A 17670-nucleotide genomic window follows, 5' to 3' on the forward strand; every position below is an offset into this window, starting at 1 on the left:
AAAGTCCATCGGCCTTGGGTTCACTTCATTAGACACAGCATCATCATCCACTTAACCACACCAAAATCATAATGCTCGTATATTTGTATAAAACAGGAGGCATTCAGGCAGATGGAGGTGGTTGGTGGGGGACGACACTGCAGACACATTTAAATCTAAAAGCAGACGTGTATGGAGGTAAGAGAAGATGGCTGAACGGGCCAGACGGGTGCGCTCAGACTCACACAGAGACTCCATCTACCTCTGCTGCAGTGATTGATGCTTGTCTTCATCCACCACATCTCCTTCAGCTCAGTTTTAAGGACCTGTCGTGTATAGCAATCAGTCACTCCTTACAGCTTCATTTTTAAATTACGGATGTCAAAATTATGTTATTTCTAGGGGAAAACTCTAAAACTCTCTTTTTAGAACTTATTTAAAAAATCATAGTAAGTAGTAAATAGGACTCTTTGACTTCAAGGAGCAGGGTCTTCATCCTTACAGGGTCTTCATCCTTACAGGGGCTGCAATGAAGCAGCAACTCCCAGCCTCTCCATTATGGAAAACCCAAATGTGCCAACACTGAAGGTTTCTGATCTTTTAATTCCAGCACAAAATCCCTGAAGGCCGAAGTGTTCAAGTGTTCAAACACAATGAGGCTACAGATCATTTCCCCAAGTGCTCCACTTTACTGCCCAGTACATTTATGGATCCATATAAATGTAACCAGCAATGTTTCTATTTTCCCCTGTTTGAACTCTAGGATGTAATGAATATTGATCTGTGTGACATATATGTTTCATCTGTGTGAGTTTTTTCTTCTATCACTGAGGATTACAAACCGTGAGGCTTCAACATGATAAATAACTGTACAAACTTTACTAATTCTGACATTATAACTGGACATCTGCAGGAAGTGTGTTTACAGTTATAGATCTGATTCTGTGTTCTTAAACCTAAACACGATGTGGGAGACACTCCAGGGACTAGCCTTCACGCACACAACAGGAGCCTGTGTTTTGTGATTTGTGTGTTTAAGTCCTCCAGAAGTGCTCCAGGTTTGGACGGCCACAAGCTATCTGTTAATGTCAGGGATTGATGTTATATGAGTAAACAAACAATGACAATGACCACAGGTGGATGTGTGGGATGGTGTGCGGTAATGCGTGCAGCATTACATGTGCCGTCCTGCATGTCCTGCCACTGTTGTTGCTTCATAGAACACATTAACCTTGACCTCTCAGTGGAGATGTGAAGATGTCTTTAGTGATGTGTACTGTGTTACGTAAACCCACAGGACTCTGTGCAGATGTTCAGCCACATGTGAGCAGATTCTGTCCTGGAGTGTTGAGCTCAAAACCTGGAAAGCATCAGCACTGGGTTTAATATTTTCCTTTTTAAATTGATCCCTTTTAAATGATCTTTATTGTTTGAACACGTCCTAATTAGACTGTTACACAATACCCACATGTAATGCTTACTTCAGCATTATATATTTAAGGAACTCACAGTGACACAGTTAGTAAGGAATGACTTATACCTGTATCTGCAATTAGCCTATAAACAGGAATAAAATCACACAGGAGCACCTGTAAAAAAAGAAACCCCATGTAAAATTTAATCTGGTTTAAAAGGGCTTTTTAACCCATTTAATCCCAGTTAAAATTCCAAACCAAGACACTCCTTAAATTAAAATATCTTATTGTATGAACATGTCCTATCTGGACTGTAACATAATGCCCACAGCTAATGCCTTCTTCAGGACACAATACAAGTAACCTAAAGAATTATTTTTAGCTTGGATGGTTGTCACTAAACTGCTTTAGTGATACAGGGCTTGAGTTTGACACTAAACGCTGGCTCATAATTAGTTCCGTGGTACAACATCTTCCCCTAGTGGCTCCATTCAGTAACATCTGCAGAAGGAAATCATTAAGCACTGTGGTACCTCTTCCTGTAAGCAGCGTACATCGGTTGTTCACTACATTTACAGTTAACATTATAGTGCACTATACAGGGAATCTTAATTGCCCACTTAAAATTCAACCACTACAAAATGGCTGACACACTACATAGAACACAAAACAGTAGGGTGCGATTTCAGACAAGTGAGAGAGTGAAATTGTCTGAAGGAGTGAAAGTGGGTGTGAGTGAGGGATTGAAAATCTGATCAGTGAGAAAGGCTGAGTTTGGGATGGAAGGATGATATCAGAGATTCATTTATCTCCTTTACTCATCCTTCTGCCTTTGTCACTACATTGTTTCTGTTTCTGCTTATTTAGTATTTTTCCTTTCAGATCTGGTACAAGCAGGTCAATTGTCTTAACTAACTTGCTACCTGTAGCTCAGCAGGTGAGTAGCCACTTATTGTATGAGGAGTTATTCTGTAATTACACAGAATCCTGTTAAAGGGAAAACATTCCCTTTCCATTAGGATACTATTCCTAACAACTGGGTTTTCAAAATATTTTTTGAATCTATTGTTTCAAAGCAGAGTGAGGATCATCAACATGAAAAATGCCATTTGGAGTAAGTCGGCTTAGCGGCACACATCAAACTGCTCCAGTATAGGAAACAGTACATACAAAGAAGGCAAATTTAACCATAATCACATATCCACCCCATCCCCTCCTTAAAAGACAGAAACACCAACCAGAACAAGAACTGTAACTCTCACATGGCAAAATCAACGAAGAAGAGGACAAGTCTCAAATCTGTTTTGAGGTCACAGTGCAGAAGGAAGCACCTTGTTTGAGTTCTCAGAGACTGACCTTGAAACACTTATGAAAGTGATTGCACTCAAAATCCTACTAGCATTCCTATAGACACCATACCAACAAAACTCTTGAAACAAGTTTTCAACGCACTGTCAAATGACACTGTTAATGTTGCTAATCAGTCATGTAAACAAGGAATTTACCCACAGACTCCAAATAGCAGTTATCAGGCCCCTTCTTAAAAAGAATAAATTAGACCCCACTAATCTCAACAATTACAGACCGAACTCCAATATTTAATTCTTTGGGGAGATGATTGAGAAGGTGGTCTCCCTTCAATGAAATAAATGCGATTTTACACACTGTCTTTAGAACTCAGCCCAACACAGAAACTGCACTAACTAAAGTCTTAAATAATCACAGGCTAAACCATGACACCAGTAACCTGTCTGTACTGGTTCTCCTTGACCACAGTGTTGCATTTGTCACAGGTGACCATCGTATACTGCTAAACTGTCTAAGAGGCTGGGTTAGCTTAACTATTATTCTGAACAGTCCTATCTGACCAGTCATGAGTACTAGGTTGAACTGTGTGAAAGCAGTTCTAAATGCCATATGGTTATCCTGTTGTGTCCCCCAGGGCTCGATTTTGAGACCAGTTCAATTTTGAGACCATATAGTCTCTGTATGCCTCCGTTGGCAATGATCATCAATAAATATTTAATTGCACAAGTATGTAGACAAAACACAATTATACATGTCTCTCTATATAACACCTGGGGCTCCATTGTCTGATTTTTCAAGTCTGATTTTTAACTGTCTAAAAGACAACAAGTCCTGGATGGGTCATAATTTCCTGCAACTCATTGATGATGAAATGGAATTTATCATCATTGGGAATGGTCGTGTGTGCACTGATACAATAATTTACCTGGAGTCTCTATCAGCTAAGGACCAACAATATCAAAAAGCATGGTGTCAAATTTTATTGTGACCTAAGCTTTAAATGCCATGTTCTTCATGTCTGAAGAACAGTGATCTATCATCTGCATGTCATAGCCAAAGTCAGATATGTTCCTCACAGCATCTGATAATGGAAAACTTCTGCATGCATTTGAATCCTCACATCTGGACTACTGTAATGCTCTGCTAGTAGGTATTCCTAAGAAAACTCTTTCAAGCCTACAGGGGGCTCAGAATGTAGCAGCCAGAGTACTAGCATGCACAAAAATGAGTTATCATATTACATACATTGCCTGGCCAAAAAAACGGTCACCACCTGGATTTAACTAAGCAAATCGGTAAGAGCCTCCCATTGGATAATTACTGCATGGGTGATTATGTTTTAGCTGGCAATAAGTTATTTAACCCTAACTGATGCAGTGAGTAGCTTCTCATTTGTTAAACAACCATGTCAAAAGACACATCCTGTGGTCGTGGAAAAGGTTAATCTGTTTCAGAAGGGTAAAATTATTGGCATGCATCTGGCAGAGAAAACATCAAAGGAGATTGCTGAAACTACTAAAATCGGGTTAAAAAATGCCCAACCCATTATTAAAAAGTGGAAGGACAGTGGGGAAACATCATCTACGAGGAAGGAATGTGGGTGGAAAAAAATCTTGAATGATCGTGATCGGCGATCACTTAAATGTGAGGTGAAATCAAATCATAGAAAGACAACAGTAGAACTCAGGGATATGTTTAATAATGAAAGTAAGAGCATTTCCACACGCACAATGCGAAGGGAACTCAAGGGATTGGGACTAAACAGGTGTGTAGCCTTAAGAAAATCACTTGTCAGTGAGGCTAACCAGCAAAAAACAGCTTCAATTTGCTAGGGAGCATAAAGATTGGACTCTGGCGCATTGGAAGAAGGTCATGTGGTCTGATATGTCCAGATTCACCCTGTTCCAGAGTGATGGGTACATCAGGGTAAGAAGCGAGGCAGCTGAAGTGATGCACCCATCATGCCTAGTGTCTAATGTACAAGCCTGTCAGGGCAATGATATGATCTGGGGTTGCTGCAGTTGGTACGGTCTAGGTTCAGCAACATTATGTGCCCAAAGAATGAGGTCAGCTGACTACCTGAATATACTGAACAATGAGGTTATTCCATCAATGGATTTTTTCTTCCCTGATGGCACTGGCATATTCCAAGATGACAATACCAGGATTCATCGGGCTCAGATTGTGAAAGAGTGGTTCAGGGAGCATGAGACATCATTTTCACACATGGATTGGCCACCACAGAATAAATGTTGCGACATTGCAGAAGCTTGTGGAAACGATGCCACAGTGAATGTGTGCCGTAATCAAAGCTAAAGGCGGTCCAACGAAATATTAGTGTGACCTTTTTTTTGGCCAGAGGCAGTGTATATCCTTAAAGAGTTGCACTGGCTGCCTGCGTCACACAGAATTGACTTTAAAATCCTACTGCTGACATTTAAGTATTTACATGGTCATCTCAGCAGTAGGATCACAAGGCAGGCACCATCAAGGGCCCTCAGATCATCCAATAAAACATGCTGAGGTTGTCTACCACCCGACTAGAGTTCTGATGCTGCCTTTTGTTGCTATGGCCTCAAAGAATTCCCTTCCTTTGACAATTTACATACTTTTAAGATACTTTTAATTTTGAAACGACTTTAATTAGACGGCTCTGTCCCAGCTGTATCTTTACTTTGCTCAGTTTTATAATCCCTTTTTTACTTTTAACTGTGCACTTTGCTTTACTTGCTGCAGTTGCACTTTTATTTCCTTGAAGGACAGTAATGTGGTTTATAGATTATTATTTGTTGAAGAGGGATTCAAAATCAACTCCCAAACCTACTGTTAGTTTTTAGAAGACATTTTCTTCAAGCAGTGGTACAGGAAAATGCATCTTGCAAGAAGACTTGATTTTTCATGATTTTTATGCAGGACAATGCTCTATCACATGCTTCGAAGTACTCCACTGTGTGGCTAGCCAGTAAAGGCCTTAAAGATGAAGGAATGACATGGCCAGCTTCCTCACTGACCTAAACCCTATTGAGAACTTGTGGCCTCTTCTTAAATGGGAGATTTACAGTAAAGGAAAACAGTACAGCTCTCTGAACAGTGGCTGGGAGGCTGTGGTTGCTGCTGTGCAAATGTTGATTGTCAACAGAATAAGAAACTAACAAACTCCATGAACAGAATGCTTATGACTGTTACTGAAAAGAAGGCTGGCTGTATTGGGCACTGATTTTTATTTTTATTTTTTAATTTATTTAAATTTATTTTGAAATGTCAGAGGTTTATTTGTAAATTTTGTTTATTATTCTCAGTTTAACAGGTGAAAAACAAGTGAGACAGGACATTTTCTGTTTTTCATTTAGTTGCATAATAATTCTGCACATATAGATATTCTCCTAAGAAAGTCAAAACCTCACTTTTACTTCCATAAATATTCAGGTTTGAGGTTTATTGACATTTTGGATTGACTGAGAACACTGTAGTGGTTCAATAATAAAACGAACCCTCAAAAATAAATCTTGGCTAATAATTGTACACACAGTGCATTTATTTATTTATTTTTTACATTACACCATTTAGCTCACACTTTTATCCAAAGCATCTAACAATTATGACTGAATACAATTCAAGTAAATGAGGTTTAAAGGTCTTGCTCAGATGTCCAACAGGTGCAACTTGGCAATGGCAGGGCTGGAACTAGTGACCTTCTGATTATCAGTCCAGTACCTTAACCACTGAGCTACTAACAGTTGTTTCGGTTTATTGAAAAACAATTTTTAAAAAAACAAACAATTTTAACAAGAACTATAAAACATACTGGACAAGGAAAAAAAAAAAAATCTATCTATAACTCAGCAACAGTCACTGAGTAGCCAGATATTTATTTTTGTCTTAACATTCATTTTGTTTATATCACATTTGAACATACAGCATACAATCCCACAAGCAGCCATTCTCCCCCAGTTTGATGTTACCTGTGTAGATTGTCACTGTGTATGACCAGCCTCAAGGTCTGCAGTAAATAACACAAAGTGAACCATGTATTGTTTTCACAATAAATGAATCAAGGACAAAACAATACACATCATATTGAGACCAACTTCACTTGGGGGTCTGCTTAGATGCTTATTGACTCAGATTGTTACAAAGGCTGAAGGCAACCACTCTACCCAGGACACAAACCCAGGTCTGACAGGAGGTAAATGTGAGCTCTGACCACCAGACTAAAGAGCAGCTCGAGCTCCCATTTAACCTTCCTAAGTGACGGTCTCTGTCACACAGACTCACCACGACTAGGTCCACTTGAAACACTTAAAAAGATCCAAGTGTGAAGGCACCTAAAACGGTGCAGTTCTGTGATTCAGTCCAGTGAAGGAGCAGGAACATGTGAACAAAAGTCAGGAACAGGGTGAGAAAGCAGCTCAGGATTTGAAGAATCCGGAACAGAATCAGTATTTGATGAAACAGGATTCAAGAGTGGATCCTGAGTGTCTGCTTCTCTCTCTGGAACATTCTGATTGGTCCTCTGCTCCTGCACTGGGTGTAACTCATTCATCGCTTGCTGCTCTACAGATTCATTTGATTGAACGTTCATACATGACCAACAATTCTGTAATTCCTTTCGGAATAGCACTGCAGACACCAGTAAGACCAGTATGAACAATGGCAACACCACTACCAGCACCATCTTGTCAGGCTTCTCTTGTTCCTTCTCCTCAGTGTCTGTATCAGATTCCACCTGCCTACCTAAATACAGAACATAAAACATTAGGAGGGTTTACAAACACTCCAGAATAGTAATTAACACTCCTGATTTAGTAATTAATTCCAAAAGAATTATTAGCAGTGTGTAAAGCCCAGCAAAACCTGTTATTTTTATAATTACATTAGGAGTAAAACAAAAAGCATACAGGAAATGTACAGTAACAGCAGAAGGTAACAGAGCACACACACAGTTATGAGCATAGATGAATATGAATACTGTAGAACTGATACCTTTTATAATACAACCCTACAGCCTCTTCAGATGAAGGCTTATATGTAAGAACTAGCTCCATCCTAACCATACATACATGAGAAGAGGGCATGAGAGGTGTAAACCCCACAATACTTACACTGAAAGCACAGAACATTTTAGATGTGTCATTTTCTTTTATTGTATTTCCCATGTTCAATTATGACTACTATTGTCTGTTTCCAACTAACTTGGTGCAACAGCCCGAGTGCTGCAGCATGTGGAACAGGAGGCACAGACTCCCTCGACAGACAGATGTTTATTAACAAACAACGAATACAATGATGGCACTCATACTTAACATAAATGGTGAACATTAACACTGGCAACAAGAACAAGGGCAAACATGAACAATGACCGACAGTACTGCACACACGAGCCTGGGTTTAAATACACAGACATGACGAGATTAAAACCAGGTGCAGGTGTGTGCAGGCGTGGTTACAAACACGAAAAACAAACAAGGTCCTCCCACTGCACGCAGCAAGCCAGACCACGTGACTCGTGGGAGGAGAGCATTCCGTGACACTTGGATTATTTCAAATGTTCCAAATACAATATTTTTTCTTGAGTGGTTTGCATATAAGCATATTTGTCTTGTAATGTATAAAATATACATCTCTGCCTCAATAGGTTTTGTATGCTGCTTCACTTATCACACTTGGTTTAAAGGTGTAAGATGACTAATGTAACTGGCTGAGCAGTTTGTAATTAACTACAATATCGTCCTATTTATATTCCACTCTCTAATCATATGATACCGTCACTAACAAATAGGTTTTAAGAATCTGAAAGCACATCAGCATTTAGTGACAATCAAGTCTTACCCCCAGCAGTGGCTGTGGTGACAGTGTATGTAGCAATGACTTCATCATTCCTGGTGTCCCGTATGATGTAAATTCCACTATCAGACTCCTTCAGATCCTTCAGCTGCAGACTGAATCTGTATGACACTCTCTTCACATACTCAGAGATACAATTAAGTTCACGCCCGTCAACCATGCACAGTTTGACAGTGTTTGGTTTGGTGTCAGCAGTCCTGTTCAGCTCCACTAACTCAGAGACGGGCACATCCATGGTCCTGATATTCCTTTCTGTATTGTATAAGTATTATGAAATAATACAGTCATCCTCCAGAATTGTCACTGCACCTAGTTTTATTAAAGGCTTAGACTGTTCCATCTGAAATATAAACACGACCAGATGGTAAAGTATTACTTACCATGGACCTGAAGAGTCCAATCACATAATGTTTTACTACTGCAGTTGCAGGTGTACCAGGCCCTCTTAGTGTAATCAACATCAGTGATGGTGAGGGAGAGATCTCCCTTCAAGTACTGATCATGGGACATGTGAAATCCCTCCTTTGACTGACATGATGTCTGATTACACTGAGCCAGAATGTCACGTGGTTTATGGAACACAGTCCATGTGACCAGACCAGAACATGTCTGATTACAGCGGAGAGTTGCACTCTCATTACGTCCCACTCTTGTAATATGATTCAGTGACTCTTGACGTAGAACTACAAAAAAACACATCATATAGTCACATAGAAACAGAACTTTTAGGTTTTTAGGTTTTATGTGTATTGTATTTCCAATTAAACAAATTACAATTTTACACAAGGTCTTTTATCTGTTCTATAAAACAAATATGCAAGCATGTGAAATTGTTATTACAATGTGAGTACAGTCAAGATGGCATAAAATGTAAAACCATAATGCACTATGAACAGTGCATGAATGTCTTATGCAAGCTTTAAACTGGTTCTATAAAAAATATTGCTAAGAAATGGATTAAGTAAGTAGGAATATATTATCACTTCCCTGACTAAAGAGTTACAGTCAGACACAGTAAAAACAAATCTTACCAGTAACGTTTACTGTGTATGTAGCAATGACTTCATTATTCCTGGTGTCCCGTATGGTGTAAACACCACTATCAGACGCCTTCAGATCCTTCATCTGCAGACTGAAACTGAATGACACTCTCTTCTCATACTCAGACACACACCGAATTTCACACCCATTAAGATCACATAGTCTGACAGTGTTTGGTTTGGTGTCATCAGTCCTGGTCAGAATCACCTCCACTGGCTCTGAGACATTCACATCCACGCTGAGAGATTCTCCAGGATTGGACATGTTTAGGGATATTTACAGCTGGATAGGAACAGCAAGGAAAACACAACAAATAAAATTAATAATAAGTAAAGAATCTATGTGGACTGAGTTAATGTATAAACAGCTTAGAACAAATCTAATATAATATTAAAATACTTATGCTCAATCTGAATGTTCACATCACAGATGTGTTCGCCACCACAATCACAGGTGTACCGGGTCCTCTTAGTGTAATCAACTACACTATCCCTCCTTTGACTGACATGATGTCTGAATACACTGAGCCAGAATGTCACCTGGTTTATGCAACACAGTCCATGTGACCAGACCAGAACAGGTCTCATTGCAGGGGAGAGTAGCAGCATCATGAAGCTTCACTTTTACAGAACTGAATGCTGAAATTGGAGAAAAGACAAAACAAAGTACATTTAGTCACAAGAGAGGAATTACAAAATACTAATAAGACATAACACAGCAGTGATCAGCCATCAGTCGTGAAAGTGTTGTTTTTTTAGTTGTAAATTTTATTTTCAAAGTCCATTATTTTAATGGTTCAGTCTGTAATTATTAACACATTGTTGTACTTACCATTATAGATCATCAGGAGTGGTAACATGGAGTACAGGAGGATACCTAAGCTCTTCATGGCTGTGGAGAACACAGATGTCTTTGCATATGTTCAGGTAGAAGGATTCAGGTTCAAATAAGGAAATGACGTTGTGGAGTGGGAGAGTAATACTACAAATACATACAATACTAGCCAATTGCTTTTTTGGAATTTTTTGTGGGTAGAGGGGAGGGAGTGCTGGAGTGAAGTAAAATCCACACAGTGTTATGGTGAATTCTCATGGGAATCTCAGACATTTCTAGTGGCGACTCATATGAACTTCTGGGCTAAATTGGCATCCACTGAACACTGAATTGTAATGAGAGTCTACAGCACCACTGAATACTGAATTGAATGAGGGTGTACAGGACCACACACATAAAAGGCAATGATAAATAAATACATTTTTTCAGGAAGTCCGCACACCACAAATATTTTCTCTTATATTCAATATCAGTATTAACGCATTAAAGTGAAACCAACACAAGGCAGGTCACATCCCACTAAACACTAAGGATAAATACCATTGCTGTTTGCATTTTAGTGACACACCCCAAAGCGGTCAGCAAGAAATTAAACAAGAGTTTCATTTTGTTGTAGTGTAAATGTGGTGTTTAGGTATGGCAAGTGCCACGTGCCAATTACATTCATTAATATAAGAGAGTTGGCCCACGCATTTACCACATCTGGTGTAAAATGGGTTTAACAGTACATTTATGCTGCAGTAAATCAGAACGCTCGTTTCACCTTCTGCTGGCCACTTTGGGGGCGTCATTAAAACTAAGCAAGTTTACTGGTCCAGGAACACCAACTACTTTTGTGTTTCTGTATTCCTTCAGAGTTGTGCTGTGTCCTGTACACTCTCTTTATAATACAGTATTCAGTGGGTGCCAGTTCAGCCCAGAAGTTCATGAGTGACCACTAGAAATGTCTATGAGATTGTCTCATGGGAAAATCCTGACACAAAAATGACAAACACTGATTTCTTTTAGTGTGTAGCTTGATGTGACATTACAAAATGCCCCTTGCAGAGAAACCCTCTTCTCATTTGCATAACTTTTTCAACACTCTTCAGTTGGTCCCCAATACACTCACTCCCATAATATCTTCATGCCCATCATCGGCTCTCTGCATAGAAATGAATGAGAGCAAAAATCGCCTCTTTTCACTGCAATATAAATGTTCCGTAAGACTCAAGAAGTCAATAATCAAACCTTTGTGAGGTGGTCTACTGTAAATCTGAAGTGGAACTTTACTGTGGTAACAGAAAATTTCCTTTTAATTCTCATCAGAATTCAGAGGGAACATAGCTCATGTATGACATGTATGAGGGCTTTAATTTTGAAATTAATAATCACAGTGCCCTGATACTGAGTGACATTCTGAGGTGGTCTGCTGTCATTCAGAAGTCGAACTAGTCTGTAGAAGCAGTAAAATTCCTTTAAATTATAATCCAAATTCAAGGGGAACATGGATCATATGACATTTAAGAGGGCTTTAATTGTAAAATGAATAATCATAATTTCCTGATACTGTCTGGGTGACACTCTGAGCCACAGCCAACATTGCAGGCTCTAAATAAGCAAAATAAAGAAATGTAATTTTGTTTTATTAGGGTTGCAGTATGTAGCGCATAGAACCATTTTATAATTGCTAAAATGATTTTATTCTCCTGAAAATATTCACAAAAGTATGAACCTCAATAATTATCAAAAGTATTTTGAAATTTCATAACAATATAGCTGTCATATGCAAATTAACCCTTCGAAAATGTATCATATTTCCAATCTTCTTATCTGCTAATCTGTGAACTTTCAAAACATCTGACCACTAGGTGGAACTGTTCTGGAAAATCCTGCATAAATCCTACAGCTTTTCACTTATGAACATAAAATTGGAATCATATCATTATTTTCAGCAATACTAACAACTCTGTAATTACAAGTGCTTTTCAAAAGATTCATGGTTTTTACATTCATTCTATCATTTCAAAATTGGCAATGTAATAATGTGTCCATAGTATTGACCATCATGTCAAACTGGACTGCCTGACCAATAGTTAGACTTATTTCTTCAACAAATAAACCTGTCTAAAGGTTTCTGATCATCAATGATGACATATGGAAGCCTCTTGAGAAACTCCAACTCCTTCATTTGGGTAAGAAAACAACCTCATTAAGCCTCACAGCCATAAACTGCTTAAAGGCAGAAGAGAGGGAAAGTTGAAGACATCCACACACAACTTTACATAAATACATGAACTGATGGTCTGATGTTGCCTGTAAATTTTGACGTAGTTAGGAAGGACATCGGAAGGCTCTACAGTGTAATATTCACTACTTTGCGTTTAATCCGAGGCCTTGTGTGTTTAAATCCCCAAGAGGACCAAAGTCAGGAAAAGCAGTTCACATCAACACAGAACTTTACAGACGTACATGTAATGACAGAATGATGTTGACTGCTGAGCTGGAGTCTGATCCACCATCAGGAGGCTCTACAGTGTACAATTAACTACTTTGCATACAATCACAGGCCTTGTTTTCTTACTTAAATTAACAGAATAGTAAATTCTTTCAAGACAGCATATGGGCTGCAAGGGGATATAATTTGATATAATTACTACAAATTGTATACATCATATTCTGCTCATTTATTTATTTATTTTTTATACTTTAAACTTTCTTTTAACAGAGGGCAATGAACATAATGTAGTGCATGTCTGATGTTTTCCTGGGAATAAATTTGTGAAAGTAAATAAGACCTTCATAGAATTTTAATTAACTAAACTTTGAAAAATATGTCCAGATTAATATTACGAATATTACTGTGAATTTTCTTTCATATATCCTGACCCACATTGCTATTGCTCCTTCAGTAGTAAATGTATGTGAACATAAATCTTTCCATTCCATTACCATGCAGCCAATTGCAAATTGTTTTCTTGCAATTCAAGGCTTTTCACAATATACCTGCTTTCTCTACTAACAATAACAATTAGAAATAATAATATTAATCAACAGTCTAATCATCGTCATTGGCTATGTGATGCATATCTAATGGTTCAACATCACAGCCGTTGTTGCATCACGTTACAGGTGTAGTTCCACCTACTGTCAGGACTTTTATATTTATGGCTTTTAGCTGATGCTTTTATCCCCCCCCCCACCCCCCACCCCCCCAAAAAACAAAAAAAAAACCTGATTAATGCTTTCTTCACTGGTCTATTGGTGAGTATTTCACACTCCCTTCTCTTTCTGAGCATGCGGTATAGCCAAAGGATTGAAAGCCTGACTAGCGACAACGCTGATGCCTGGCTCATTTGGAGAACAGGACATGAATTGCAGTGGAGCCAGAATTAACCAGGTAGGTTGGAGGAGAGGAGGCAGTTGTCAGGTTTTTTTTAGAAGGGCATTTATACAGAAGCTTTAAAAAATAAATAAATAAAAAAATAAAAAAATTTTTTACAAAAATACTGGCAGGCACACCTCTGTCACCTCTGTCTCTCTTTTCCATTGCCTAGGAATTTTGTAAAATAGTTAAAATCAAGAAATTGCTCCTAGTTGTATATAACTACAATATAATCTAATATAAATTTTATTTGTACTACTATAAGTACTAAACAAAAAATAGTCTTGGTCGAATCTTTTTTTTTTTTTTTTTTTTTCCTCTAAGCAATATGAATGCGCCTGTTTCCAGCCTTGATAACCAACATGTGGAATCAGAGAGGAATTGGATAAACACTGAAATGATCATATGGCTCCTATCGTATATTGGTGGGATTGCTGGTGTTACAACTTTCTCCATGTTACAGCCGTACCCGACCTCCCCTACTAGTCGAGTACCTTTAGCACTAAGCTGCTACTGCTACACTCTCTTCCTGTCAGCACATCCGCCGGCCTGCAGAGACTCACGTCTCCGGGGTTCGAGTGTCACCTCGTGAAGTTGTTTAACTGCCTTACCGCCATTTAGAGCTAAAAGCACGAAAACCGCAGAAAAATGTATTTTGGACGTTAAAAATATGCCCTCAGAGAAAGAAGCAAAGTTTACATCCACCTCCGTAATCGTTGGGCTCTGAAACCAGTCCGTCGTTAAAAGGTTTGCTAGTTTGCAGGAACCGGCATCAGCTCCTGCACAAACTTTGTTGGTGGTAATGTTGTATGTGCGTGTCGGGTCGAGTTAATTCCACTCAGTGTTGAGTTTGTTAAGCTTAATGTGGAGAAAATGCTTCGACTTGATTAAAACCTCCGACATGTTAAACTCTTGAGTTTTGAGAATCTTACCTGATCTTGGTGATTACTAGCCGTCGCTAGTAAGACGAAACACGAATGAAGGTTGACGTAGATTCAGATATATGAATTAATCGGGCCAAGTGTGATCTACAGATGTGCGAATGAAAATACTTTTCTTCTTCAGCGGAGTTCTATAACGGTACCGCTCGTTTTCAACCTAAACCAGCAGAAGCTCGTCCTGTATCCTTCAGTCAGTCATAGAGTAGGACGCGTCTATGTGTCAACACATCGGAATTCCCAATCTGGGCAACACTGCGCGTTTTGAGTCCGTTTTGAATGACTGCCCGGATCCGGCACGAGTTAATCGGGCCGACTGCGGTAGTCGACTCTTTACCAACAGGTCCAGCATATCGGACAACATCTGGCCGTCTCTTTAAATTACTTTATTATTATGTTTCATTGTTAATGAAACATAATAATAATAATAATAATAATAATAATAATAATAATAATAATAATTATTATTATTATTATTAAGCGATTAGTACATAAAATGTTCAATTTATTTCATGTTTGTTTATTCAGGCATTTTTGCAAAACATCTAACTTTGGTTTCGTCTAGCGTACTTAAAAAAAATACACAGGGTCAAGTAAAACAAGTTTCACATTTGAATTAATTCCTGCCATACGTGAGAAGGATGGGTTATTTTAATCATTCAGCTCTGATAGAACAATGCTCATGTGATCTTTTCTTGCAGTTAAGGCTGGCCTAAACGGAGTGAAGAAGCCAGTTAAACAAATGAGAGGAAATACATTAGAAGTATCCAAGACTAGGACAGTGTGTACACGCAGGATTACGTTTTCTAATACGTTTTCTAAGAATATATTAATTAAATGTATTGTGGCCTTTTAAAATATGGTGATACATCCTTTAAAGTTCACCTAGTAAAACAGAAATTGATGGTTAAGGTTTTTTTTGTTGTTGTTGTCTAAACTTTAATTGTTTTCAAATCGATTTGTTCCAGAACAATAGCAAGCAAGAACATTTCTATAGTTAAATGTTCACTAAGACAGAGTGAGCGTGTCATGCTGATTCCTGGCTCTGCCGCTCCATACTCAACTTCCCAGGATGCCTCAGTCAGTCATGTGGAGAGCCTTCCAGCAGATCCCACCTATCCGAGAGTTCACTTACGATATACATCGCTAGAGTACTAGTCACACTCACCTGTTACTTATTAACGTTATACTTAAACGCTTGTTCGTTTCTCATCGTTAGGAGGCATTGCCGTTATACTTGAACTGCATACTAAGTGTTCTTTCTGGTCAGTTTGTGATCTTAGCTATTCTCCGGATTATCTGTCTTTAGATTTGCACGTATGTCCCATTGCTTGATTACTGGCTACTCGATTATTAGATCATTTATTAAAAAATGTTTGTCAGTTTAAACAAAATATTTAGAATATTTTTATGACTCATTGCTGAAGGTCTCTCTCCTTAAAGAGTTGTTTAATTAGCACAATATCTTACAAGCATTAAACATTCTGTTCTACACATACAAAAGCACAATCATGAACATATTTGCATGGAAAAAAAACCAAAAAACCAAAACTTTTTAAATGCGATTTTAGGAGGTCCTTGTACCAGATTATCACTCCCCTGTGTCTCGGCCATATGTTGTACTGGTGTGTTTGAATGAAGGTTGGGGGATTTACCTGTAGCCTGGGGGACAGTGAGTATCTACATCTCTAAGGACAGTAATGTCCTGGTTGTTTATCAATTTTAGATACTCTGGGTTTGGGCTTTTTGCTCCTGAAAGGGATGAAGAAACACCTCGGTTATTCCAGGGCCTTACTGAAAGATTTTCACTTTCAGTTTGTTGATTTAAAAGGTAAGTTTTTAAATTTATGGAAAAGAGTAAGGTAAGTGTAAATATGCAATTGTGTTAGTTAATTTTACAAACTTATACTTAATAAGTTAAATATGAATATATAATAACATGCCCACAGACAATTCTAAATGGAACCCTATATAGGGTACTTGTTAAGGAGACAATGCAGAATTTGGAAAACACTAGCTTGTGCCGCATAAAATATCTGGAACACCAGCAATAAGTAGATTAGCGGTAGAATCCCAACACGCTGAAGAAAGGCAGATGAGCAATGTTTTAGTTGAGAGAAAGAGAGAGGGAGGGAGGGATAGAGGGAGAAAGAGTGAGAAAAATGGAGGGAGAGACGGAAAGAATGAAGGAGAGAGAAAAAGGGAGAGAGAGGGAGGGAAAGATGGAGAGATAAAAAGGGAGAGAAAGAGGGAGGGATAGAGGGAGGGAGGGAGGGAGAGAAACAGAAAGGGAGGGAGAGAGAGAGAAAGAGAAAGGGAGGGATGGGGAAGGAGAGAAAGAGGGAGAGAGAAACAGGAAGAGCAACAAAGAAAGAGAATGGAGTGATGGGGAGGGAGGGAGTGGGAGGGAGAGAGAAAGAAAGTGAGGGAGGGGAGAGAAGGAGGGAGTGAGAGGGAGGGCAGGATAGAGAGAGAGTGGGAGAGAGAGAAAGGTAGGGAGTGAGAGAGAGAAAACCCTTCAGAACATATGACACGTAGTTTTGCGCTCTGTGTATGTTGTGCATTATGCACTTGCGTCACACTGTCCCAGGAACAGCAAACATGCAAATATGCAGCTGTGAGCAACAGCGAAGACAAACACCTGGAATGGTTCTAAACTGCACTGAGACCACAGGTGGGGTGGAGAGCTTGAATCAGAGGATTTTCTCGACACGGCTGAGTCAGGCCTTTGTGAAGCTCCAAACAGAGAGGCGAGAGCATGGTCCGAGATCAGAGCCAGACCGAGATCCAGACTGAGGGTGAACCTCCTCACACTTGAACAGCAGCTGTTCCAGCAGCTCAAAAAAATAGAAGGTGCCAGATCTGCACAGGAACAAAGGATTTGAAACTTGTGGAATGTGTACAAAAATATATCTATGAGTCATTTAAACAATGTCTGGGGCAAAGT

At 38.9% G+C, this 17670-nt stretch overlaps 1 protein-coding gene across 1 annotated transcript; it reads right to left on the bottom strand.

Annotated features, from left to right (window-relative positions):
• Nucleotides 1–6043: 6043 nt before the first annotated feature.
• On the bottom strand, nucleotides 6044–14927 carry LOC118241289 (uncharacterized). The gene is made up of 7 exons (XM_081709636.1): nucleotides 14718–14927; nucleotides 10419–10478; nucleotides 10127–10225; nucleotides 9578–9869; nucleotides 8927–9229; nucleotides 8532–8798; nucleotides 6044–7436 (listed from the first exon to the last, which is right to left on the bottom strand). Exons 4-7 carry the CDS (start codon nucleotides 9849–9851, stop codon nucleotides 7051–7053), a joined length of 1230 nt encoding a protein of 409 aa, XP_081565762.1. The 5' UTR covers nucleotides 9852–9869; nucleotides 10127–10225; nucleotides 10419–10478; nucleotides 14718–14927; the 3' UTR covers nucleotides 6044–7050.
• Between the last annotated feature and the right edge of the window lie 2743 nt (nucleotides 14928–17670).

The sequence above is a fragment of the Electrophorus electricus genome, chromosome 1 (assembly GCF_041902795.1).
Source record: "Electrophorus electricus isolate QZ-2024a chromosome 1, ASM4190279v1, whole genome shotgun sequence".
Lineage (NCBI taxonomy): Eukaryota > Metazoa > Chordata > Actinopteri > Gymnotiformes > Gymnotidae > Electrophorus > Electrophorus electricus.